The sequence below is a fragment of the Asterias rubens genome, chromosome 16, assembly GCF_902459465.1.
Source record: "Asterias rubens chromosome 16, eAstRub1.3, whole genome shotgun sequence".
In the NCBI taxonomy this organism is placed as follows: Eukaryota; Metazoa; Echinodermata; class Asteroidea; order Forcipulatida; family Asteriidae; genus Asterias; species Asterias rubens.
The window spans coordinates 13815083-13826480 of NC_047077.1; the positions used below are offsets into that span (position 1 = coordinate 13815083).

An 11398-nucleotide genomic window follows, 5' to 3' on the forward strand; every position below is an offset into this window, starting at 1 on the left:
CGGCTCCCTCTGAAGTGACATACTTTTCGAGAGAGAAGTAATTTTTCACGAATTTGATTTCGAGACCTCAGATTCAGAATTTGAGGTCTCGAAATCAACCATCTGAAAGCACACAACTTCGTAGGACAAGGGTATTTTTTCTTTCATTATTATCTCGCAACTTCGACGACCGATTGAGCTCATTCACAGGTTTGTTATTTCATGCATAATGATGAGATACAGCAAGTGAGTAGACTGGTCTTTGACAATTCCAAATGAACTGGGGAGTGTGCTAAATCCTGACAAGACTTTGTGGGATAGAATCGCCGATGAATCTTTTGACAAAGAAGTTTGTTATAACCGATTATCACCGATAACCGCTATAGAGCCAGAAATGAAGAAAACAAAATTACACGTACACGCGGCCGGTGTCGCATGCAATTACGTCCTCTATGCAATACTATCCGGAGGACACTATTGCATATGCAATAATGTCCGCCGGACGGTTTTGCATATGAAATCGTGTCCGCCCGGACGCTGCTGCATAATGCAATTGTGTCCGCCCGGACCCATTTGCATATGCAGTTGTGTCCGCCCCCGTGCAAAACCGTCCTTGCAGTAAATTAAACGCCCTTGGTCGACGGAACACGATCGCCATATTTTTTTTACAAGCTAAGTGCATCAGTGTCATGAATGACATGGGAAATGTTCGGCCGTTGGGTATTCGCTGCAATCATAAAATACGTGAATATTCATGCTGCATTTATATTGGTTCAGTGCATGCACGCTCGCTTACGCGCGCACATACATGTACAGCCATGTACATGTCCGCCGGACGGTTGTTGCATAGCCCCGGACACGATTGCATGTAAAAATGTCCGGAGCGGACAGCATTGCATGGCGGACACAATTGCATCTGACACCGGATCAAGCACTAGAGGAAGACGACAAGGAGGGATGAGGAACGGTGTAAAATGCACAAAAGTTTTAAAACTACTTGTTTAAAATGTCGAATTGTCATGAAATAGGGGCAACTGCCATGAAGCGCCTCAATGGTATTAATGTGGTTTCCCTTCCGATGAGTTGAAACGTCTTGTGTCAGGCAGTGTGTGCAAAAGCATTATCTTTGGCTAGGCCTACTATAAAAATGCAGCGGTGCAACGCCCTCTCGTGAGACGAATCAACACGTCTACTTATCCGACGGCTGTTTTGCAATTTAACGCTGCACAAGTTTACAATGATTTTTGAAAATAGCCAAACCAATTAAAATATCTTGGTACTCTCAACCCTCTGGTCCAATACTTCCCCGGAAATGTTGCTCGTGACAATGATAATGGTTATTATGACAATTATGGCAGATTAAATTAACGTTTATCAGTGACGTTTTATGGTCAGTTTGTTTGCAACCATTTTCATTCATACAACAGTCGTATATAACTAGTTGTCGCTATGCAACGAATGGGGTACACGCTGTGTTTGGAGGGGTGTTTTGCTACACGAAAAGAAACAAGTCCGTCGGCCCGTGTGTAACGTGTGTCCTATCCTGATCCTAGTCACAAACCACTGACTGAGTGATTGTGATACATAATAATAAGACACAGGTTAACGTTGCGTTTTGTTGATCCCACAGCGAGCAAGAATAGATCCGAGTTTCCTGCTTTTTAACAATAATATTATAATAAATGTAAGTTTTGGTCGCTCTACGTGTCTTCGCAAGTAAACTACACGTTACATGATTGGTTTTCGAAATAACAGCACAGCTTTGAAAACTCCGGAAACAGTAAAAAATACCATTCGGTGGTGGTGGTGGTGGTCTGTGCGCGTGTGGGGAGGAAAAAGATAGTGCCAGGAAAACAGCGACCAGCAGAAAGGTCACAAGATAAAGATGTCAGAACAAGGGACTGAGGATCGTGAGCCTCACGGTGAGGTGAGTGTTATCACTTGATTTCTAGTTGAAATTGAACTGTACCCTTTATTATTTAATAGTGAAATATTCCTGTGTATTTTACCACTCAACATCATACAATACATGCTCAATCAAAACAATATTATTGTCAGCTTTCACTTTTCTTTTTTTAGTTTTTTTAATGTGCACAAAACATGGCATGTTCAGTCTTAATATTTGCTATGCACATTTTTCTTTTTTGGTTTTACATTGTACTGATTATCAGAGTCAGACACAGGGCTTAATACATTAGGTAGGAAAGGGTTTCCTGTATCCATAAATACTGCCACCACTTGTCTCATCTTTACCTAAAAGAAGGGAAAATCTGTAGTCTACATAATACAGTGTAAAGAATAAGTTAGAGGAATGCTTCGCTTTAGTTGGATGCTTTTCCGTGCGGCGCCACCACTTTTTCACTAATTTTTACAAAAAGGGATTTCATTGAGGTAAACTAGATATCGAATGAAAAAGTGGTGGTCATAACATAATGAAAAAGTGCTGTCATTTTTCCTTCATTTGTTAGTATTGTTTTTATAATACCATTTTTCATAATGTTATTGTTTGGTATGATGTGGCCCAAGTTTTTACATTCACAGGTATAATCAAATGCAGTCTGCATACATTTAATATAATTTCAAAATGGCACACACTCACATACCTTTTTTTTCGTTTGTTTTTTTACAAAGGAAACTTCTTTGAAGAAAATGTAATAATAATTGAAGTGAATCATTGGAACAACGCATAATCACAGGTCACCACAACAATTGCTGCAATTGACATGGGTTAATCATTTCAGAACATGTTTGGTGCTGTATGTTTTGGGGGTATTTTTTAGCTATATTAGTTTAAAGCCATTATACACTTTCGGTACCGGAAAAAAAAAAAAAAGTTCACACATTTACAAATAATTTACAGGGTTTACAGAAGGTAATGGTGAAAGACTTCTCTTGAAATATTGTTCCATGAAATGCTTTACTTTTCGAGAAAACATTAAAACAATACCAATTCTCGATAGCGAGAATTACGGATTTTTTTTTTTTAAACACATGTCATGACATGGCGAAACTTGCGGAAACAAGAGTGGCTTTTCCCGTTATTTTCTCCCGACTCCAATGACCGATTGAGCCTAAATTTTCACAGGTTTGTTGTTTTATATATAAGTTGTGATACACGAAGTGTGGGACTTGGACAATACTGTTTACCAAAAGTGTATTTAATGGCTTTAAGAAATACTTAATTTTTTGCTTACACTTTACAATATTTCTAACAGGAGCAGCAACCCGCATCTGGAGAACAAGATGAAAAACCTGCCACAGAAGAAAACAATGAAGACAAGCAAAAACAACAAGAAGAGGCTGTCGATGGTGAAAACACAGACAAGAAAAATGAATCAAATGAAGGTAGAGAGAGGGGGACGGAGAGGGGACAGCCAAAGGGGACCAAAGTAGGAACAGGTATTAGCCATGGAAGAACATTATACAGTCATCGTATTGTCACCTGGCTTCTATCATATTCCATCGCATAAACCATTTCTCCATTTGCCATCATTGGCTTAATTTCATATTGCTGTTAGTTAAGCAGAAACTACTGAGTAGACAAACTTCTTTGCTAAGCAAAAGTCAAGTTGGGCACCAGCCACAACCATGCAAACTTAAAGTAATTTTGGCTGGTTACCTGTTTCTGCTAAGCAAAGCTATACTGTGCTCCTGTTTCCTGTCAAACTGATACTGTGCAACGACCCCTTTGAAAATTGTATGAAAGTTCAATTGCAAGGTTTTTAAGACAAACAAACAAATTGTAAATTTTGTTGTTTATTTTGTCCTGGGTCTTCAAATAGCTGCATCCTATAACCCTCCATCCTCATAGGGGGCTTCACTTTTCAGTGGTTTGGGGTCACTGGTTTGTTTTGGGAAGTTTTTTCTTACTATACATGTAGTGTGAGACGGCGTACACAATTCAAATTGACTGCATGACTTGTTTGGTTGTGGGGTTATTTGCCCAGGCAGTGCCTGAATAACTAGTCGTAGTCTAGCGGTCAAAGATGCAGATAGCTCTGGCATTAGAGACAGTGTTGAGTTAAAGACACTGGACACTATTGGTAATTGTCAAAGACTAGCCTTCACAGTTGATGTATCTCAACACATGCATAAAATAACAAACCTGTGAAAATTTTAGCTCAATCGGTCATCGAACTTGCAACATAATAATGAAAGAAAAAAACACCCTTGCCAAGCAAAGTTGTGTGCGTTTAGTTGGTTGATTTCGAGACCTCAAGTTCTAAATCTGAGGTCTCGAAATCAAATTCGTGGAAAATTACGTCTTTCTCTAAAACTATGGCACTTCAGAGGGAGCCGTTTCTCGCAATGTTTTATACCATCGACCTCTCCCCATTACTCGTCACCAAGTAAGGTTTTATGCCAATAATTATTTTGAGTAATTACCAATAGTGTCCGTTGCCTTTAAGGATGAACTGTCCCTCTAAAAAATGAAATCAGAATAAATTGTAATTACTCAAGGGCTGACACAAACCAAACATCACAGACAAATAACGAAATAACCCACAGTTCAAAGTCGACTCCTCGTTCAGTTCCACCTGACGCTTATCATCAATTTCCACCAATCATCCATTTATTCCACTGACATTCAAAGAGTGGTACATTCTATTGTCACTAACAATGACTGCATGCTCAATTTATGTTCCTGCGTATAATGCCTTGTTTGATTAAATCACATTGCAAACAAGGAGGGTCACCAGTTTCATGCTTAGTTTCCAACAAGTGGTGCATTCTTCCATACTGTACTTTCAACCCACTCTCAGTCATTCATCATTTTTAGTTTTAAAGTGGCTATCATGTTGCAGTTCTCGGTGGAAATAAATTGTAATAACAATACGGTTATTAAAGGCAGTGGACACTATTGGTAATTGTCAAAGAATAGCCTTCACAGTTGGTGTATCTCAACATATGCATAAAATAACCAACCTGTGAAAATTTTAGCTCAATCGGTCATCAAAATTGCGAGATAATAATGAAAGAAGAAAACACCCTTGTCACACGAAGTTGTGTGCGTTCATGGTTGATTTCGAGACCTCAAATTCTAAACTTGAGGTCTCGAAATCAAATTCGTGGAAAACTACATCTTTCTCGAAAACAATGGCACTTCAGAGGGAGCTGTTTCTCACAATGTTTTATACCAACAACCTCTCCCCATTACTCGTCACCAAGAAAGGTTTTATGATGATAATTACCAATAGTGTCCACTGCCTTTAAATGGACACTAGTGGTAATTACTCAAAATAAATGACAGTGTAAACACCTACTTGGTAAATAGAGCAAGGGAGAGCTGTTGATAGTACAAAACATTGTGAGAAACAGCTCCCTCTGAAGAATCATAGTTTTTTAAAAATAATTTCTCACTCAAATATAAATCAGGCTTTTTTTAGGCATCTGCACAAATTTGTGCAACAAGGGTGTTTTTTCTGTCATTATTCTCTTGCAACTTTGATGACCAAACATGAGTCCCAATTATAAACGAAAAACATACAAACAAATTCTCACACCGATTGCGACACCAATGCACAAAATACATGTAACTGCAAAACTGTTTGATTATAAAAGTTGATGTTATTATTACAATTCATTTATTTGTAATCTTTGTTTTAGTGAACTCAACAGCAGAAGAATCGAAACATCAAAAGCAGTTTGTTGCGGAATTCAACCGGTTAAAGGACAGCCTGGAAAAGGAAGCTACAAAAATTATCAAACCGGAATTGTAAGTACAGTTTGGGGCTCTAATTCAACATTGTGGGTTTATTTATTTGTAGGGTGTATGTGGTCCCTATAGGGTACGTTTGATTAGTTTCCCTGTGTCGACCCTGCGGTACTCACTCGGGTGACCCCTGACACGAGCTAGTCGAAGGATCACATCTCGTGGTGACGTCAAGCACCTGGGGCCAGCCCAAAGTGACCCATTCCGGGTGAGCCCCTAGAATGATGTCAAAGCTATTCTAACGTACCGGGGCAGACCGGGGTCAACCCAGGGAAGCTAATCGAACGCACTCCTTATTAGTCAGTAAAATCAGTCAATAAATCAATACTTGTTGAGAAGGCACTGCATAATTTTTCCCTTGACTCTCAGATTTGATTTTGTTTTGTTTTTATTAGACACCTTATCACAGGGCCCTCCCCAGGATTGTTCAAACTGTAGGACATTTTGGACCCAACTGTTTAGATGTTTGGTCGAAGCACACTCAGTTGACAAACTCATTCACCAATGCTCCTGAATGTCTTTTTGATACGTTCATTGTGTATACACACTAAAGTATCAAACCATGAGACAACCCCCCCCCCTAGCTTTAGTAGACCTGTTTTCATTCAATAAATAACTAACATTTAATTTAAACATGTTTTTTACTTGACAGCCAACCACACACACCATATATTCACACCAGTCTAGCACCATATTACAACACGTACACAGTACAATACCTTTTGGATCTGGTAAGTGTACAGATTTTTTTTTTTTAATAATTAGCTTGGAAGTTAGGGTTACAACAAACAACTTTTTTAAAGCAAATCACATGCCCTTCAAGCGATTTGCCTTAACAAAAATGTGTGTTTATTTTTCAATCCCTTGTATTGTTCAGAATTGACTTTTGTAAGACCGTGACCTAATCAAGTGACTTCGACGGGGGTCCTTATATCTTACGCAAAAATTAAATTTCAAGAACAGTCCAATTTTATAAACTTGGTTTTTATAAAATTTGAGTCAAAGGTGCAAAGTTTTGATCTGAGTAGGGCACAATTTCTTCTAAAAAAATTGAGGAGAGCAGTACTTCTTGTATTTTTCAAAATGAAAATACAGGTAAGGCCTGTATTTATGCTTTGTTTTTGAAAGGGCAAGGGCATCGTGGACATTTTCTTCTTGAATGGCACCCTATGAGGAAATTTTAACTTTCTACTGGGAGCATTTCATGGGCACCAAGGCAATGAGGGGCATCGAGGCAATCGCATTCGTTGCCTCCAATGCCTTTGTAAAGTATCAGGCCTGCATGTAACAAAATTATAAAGAACAACTCTTTTGCACTTTAAGCAATTCCCCGCTCTCTATAAAGTAATTTTGGTAATTTTTCTGCGTTTTTGAATTGCACACAATTATTTTTTGAATGATTCTTATTTTTCAGCCGCCTCATGTCCGACACGGATACATCACTCGAAAAACAGCCATTGGTCTTGTAGATCCAGAAGTCTCACATACCATGGATGTGTAAGTAGCTAAAGAATTGTACTTGAAATCTTGGCTTGATTTAGGAAATCACTAATAAGAGTCATCTTAAAGGCAGGGTATACTTTTGGTATTTTGTTTGGTGTGCCCAAAATAAACAACCTGTGTAAATTTAGGCTTAGTCATCAAAGTTGCAAGAAAATCGTGCAAGTAAAAAACACTCTCTCTTGTGAAAAATTACATCTTTCTCTAAAAGTACATTACAGAACCACAGACTAATTGTTGTTGATATTCTATAATGATCGTTTTGAAATTCACTTTAAAAAGATTGTGACTTACAATTTTCATGAGGACTTATTTATTTATTGGAAAATGAATGCACCACAAAACTGGAGCCCCTCCTTAAGTTACGATTAGTTTAACGTCACACACTTGGCTTTAGCACTATTCAAATTCACTAGCCAAAGATGAATCTAATTTAATCTGTAGTAGGGTTAAAGAAAAGTGTTTATTTCGTGAAAATGAAATATCTTGTGAAAATGAGTAAATTAATTGTATTTGTCTCTTTTGATTCATTGTACAGGAGTCTTGATTCCGTCCCAGATTCAGTTGAAATACCAGTAACCTCAATGACAGGAGATCTCTCGTAAGTAACCATCTCAAATGGAGATTCTTTAAAAGGATTCGGGTACTTTTACAAATTGTCCACAGATTTACATTAAACTTACACGGTTTGAAGATGGTGATAGAGGAAAGCTTCCCTTCAAATATTACTTATTGAGGTGTTGTAGTTTTCTACTATTATTATCCTAAAAGTGTGTAAGTTTGATGTAAATCTGTGGACACTGTGTTTTGTAAATAGACCCATATGACACAGTTGTACTTTTTTGAACAAAAAATTCACTCTGATCGGATTCCATTTTGTCATCACTTGCAGAGCTGCCTACCTGATTCAGAAAGTTCCCTGAATATACAATCGGCCTTTTCATCTAAATTCCCTATTCCCTATTATGTTGAATGTAATTTTAACTGATTGCTGCACAACATTTCCCTAAAAGATGTTTATGTAGCAAGCTCTGTACATATATGTGATGAACTCGCCAAATTCCATAACTTGTCAGGTCGTGAGTTCACTAAAACCACTGGCTCTGCCGTCGATTTAGTCGAACTCTTCCCAACTTAGGATTCATCTTAGGACCTAGGACGAGTTCAATTCTGTATCTAATATAGCTGTTAGGACGCATTGAACCCATCCAAGTTAGGACGAGCTCTTCCTTACTCGAGATAGGATTAATCCTTGCGTTTCGTGAAATCGGCTGCAGGACCTGGAGTCCATTGTCAAAGTTGCGCCCTGTATAATGTTGTTATCCCTTTGTAGCAACTTATTAGGAAACGACCTTCTATATGTACTCTTATTAGTCCTTTCTTTGGACTTTAGGCCAAGAAGTCAGGCTGTCAAAAACAGAGAAGGAAGCACCAGACTACCAAAGTGGCCGGTTGTCAAATTCCAGAAGAGAGAGGACCCTAATAAGATGCTCAACTGGAGTGATGTGCCAAAACTAAGGTCAGTATTTTATTTGTCAAATCTTTTCTGAGAAAACAGAAAAAAAGCTTTTGCAAACTGCTTACCAACCAAAAGGACCCGTATGGTGTAATGGCCTGACATTTCGACCCAGGCAGAGTCTTTAGACTTCCAGAAAGACTCTGCTGAAGTTGAAACATCGGGCCATGAACTATTTTTTGCAAATATTTTGTGATTGAATCACACATACTTGTGTGCTGCACTCAATTTCCAATGGGTAGAATCCTCATGAAAATGGGGAATAAGACTCTATATCCTCACATCAAAAAGGTGTAAATTGCCATTATCCTGTATACTCTGTCAGAGCAAAATTTGAAACATGATGTACTCGGACATAAACAAAAATTAACCCTCTCGAATCTTTGATAAATTGTTTCAACTCGTAGTTTCAATCAGTATGGTATGAGTCGTCTTCAGAAGACTGCTTTGATGATCAGAGCATTATAGACATCAGTCTTCATTAACCGCTCCGCTATGTTTCATTCATCTCAGGGAATCACTCAAGACACAATACAGCAGCAACGCCCAGGATAGAATCAAGAGAGATTACCAACGCACCCAGCAGGACTGGACCCGCATGGAGCTTGAGAAACTACGTGAAATCCATGAGGTCAATCGCAGCCATATGCGCATCACATGCGGAACGTATCTCGGCACGTCCAAAGGGTCTCGTCAGGCTGTCAAATCACTCACCAAGGTCCTAGAGTAGCAAGGTCGTCAGGTTTTTCAACTGTTTTTTTAACTTTTAATTTTCAAGCATCAAAGTCCTCATTACTTCAATGGCAAGGGTTAGTTTTGGTTGAACAAAAACACTCAATGATGTTTTTTTTTTTGCTGATGGCACAAAACCTGCTCTGCGAATATAAGGGTTTGTCACAGAAGGCAATTTATACAAACATCTTGAACACACTTAGTCTTGGCCAAATATGCCAATGGTAAGCAGTTGATTGTGTAAGTACCTGTAAGTAACCTGTAACACCGTGCTTTCACATGGCATGACTTAATTCTTTCATTTGCCGACCGGTCACTACCGACTAGTTCAAGTCCCTTCACAAAAATAGTTGTAAAACAATAAATACATTTTTCAGAAAAGGAAAGAGATCTCTGAAATGTGCAATGGTGACCTGTTTTTTGGGAGTCTCCATTTAAAAAAAAATGTTTACCTTTAATATAAATTATACTGACCCAGAAATTATTATGTGACCCAGGGTAACTTTTGTTAGTCACACAACCATTTATGTGAATTTATTCATGTGATCTTGCGCTGGTTTGTTCACTAAAAAAGGCTGGGGACAAAAGCTACCCCAATGCTGCAGGATTTCCAAGATGTTAGTGAGAGCTTGGAAGTTGGTTAAGTCATAAAAAAAAAACAAGAGTTACTACGATCACTTACAATCCACTTTCTATCAATGACATCTTGGCCAAGACTAAACTCTACTGTATTCAAAACACATAGACATCTGTTCTTATTTTCTTTTACTTCTGTTATTTAGTTAATGTGAGCCCTTCAACAAAAATTCCAGGCACAGTTCCTGTTAAAATATATATTCTTCTCTTGTAGATAACAAAACATCTTCAGCTGTCTAAAGGCGTAGAGCTTGTTTTTGAATGGGTGCAAGTTTTTATTAACGGTTTCGCGCAATAAAAGGTTGCATATAAACAAAACATTCCGATTTTTACACAGTTTTATTTTTTACTACAAACAAATTGTTGAACGCATTCCATTTTGTATATTATGTGCTTGCCATAGTTAAAAACTGTACTGTGTGTGTTGACTTTTAAAAAAAACAAGATTATTTTGTGTGTTTTTTTTTTAAGTTTCTACCCCACCTCTAAAATGGAATGGAAAAGGATCGATGTAGCTTGTTGTTTTAAACTTCAGTTGCATTCATTAAAATTGTAAATAAGCAATAAATGATGTATATAAAATAATTAAGTACTGCACCAAAAATTTAGTGTTGTTTGCCTTTACCAGCGTAAAAGGTATGGGATGTTTTATTATTGTGAAAATTTATACCATACATAAAAGAAAGGACAGACTTTTCACTTTCCATTCATAATTCAAGAAGTAAATTTAGGTCTGGAATTTTAAACTTTGAGAGGGCAATTAGGCCATTTTCATATTAAAAAGGGCACTTCCATTCAAATCATTGTTCATGTATACTTATTGTTTAGTAGAAAAGTATTATTTTTTTGTTAGCCATTCATTCATGGCTTGAAAAAAAATGTGGCATCATGTTATTTTAAATTAATTAAATAAGTAATTTAAACGGTGGAATTCATGTTTTGTGGAGAATAACACATTAACAAAGTAAAGTACACTTTATATTTTATTTTGGTCAATTAATTTTGAATACATTTCTGCTGCCAATATTTCAGGCTCTTTAATCACAAATTTCTATAATTTTCTCAACGCAGAAAATACAAAAAAAATATAGACTTAAGTGGTAAGACAACCATGCATGTTTATAACGGTGCTCTTAAAAAACGAGAGTTGGTTATGAGTTTTTACTGACTGTTTAATGGCATCAAACTGTGTACATTCCACTGTTACTGACACCGAATGAAGAGCTCAACCATGTCATTGATAAATTTATATGCAAACAATTTTGTACTTTGGGCGGACTAGTAGTCAAAGGTAGTACAAAAGTGAGGAGTTTGTGATTGGT

At 37.5% G+C, this 11398-nt stretch overlaps 1 protein-coding gene across 2 annotated transcripts; it reads left to right on the plus strand.

Annotated features, from left to right (window-relative positions):
• Positions 1-1469: 1469 nt before the first annotated feature.
• On the plus strand, positions 1470-11244 carry LOC117301134. Of its 2 annotated transcripts, none has more exons than XM_033785025.1 (8): positions 1470-1906; positions 3195-3378; positions 5587-5695; positions 6345-6423; positions 7107-7189; positions 7731-7793; positions 8586-8711; positions 9222-11244. In XM_033785025.1, the coding sequence occupies exons 1-8, from the start codon at positions 1865-1867 to the stop codon at positions 9436-9438; spliced, it is 903 nt and encodes a 300-aa protein (XP_033640916.1). In that variant the 5' UTR covers positions 1470-1864; the 3' UTR covers positions 9439-11244. The 2 variants fall into 2 exon arrangements, with proteins under 2 accessions (XP_033640916.1, XP_033640917.1); XM_033785026.1 differs by having other exon boundaries at positions 3195-3324.
• The last annotated feature ends 154 nt before the right edge of the window (positions 11245-11398 follow it).

What these genes read in the sequence shown, in the direction of transcription:
- LOC117301134 (XM_033785025.1), top strand. Translation starts at nt 1,865, where the DNA reads ATGTCAGAACAAGGGACTGAGGATCGTGAGCCTCACGGTGAG. An exon ending in AAAATTATCAAACCGGAATT is followed by an intron (nt 5,696 to 6,344) that starts GTAAGTACAGTT and finishes TTTACTTGACAG; the next exon opens with CCAACCACACACACCATATA. An exon ending in GTCTCACATACCATGGATGT is followed by an intron (nt 7,190 to 7,730) that starts GTAAGTAGCTAA and finishes TTCATTGTACAG; the next exon opens with GAGTCTTGATTCCGTCCCAG.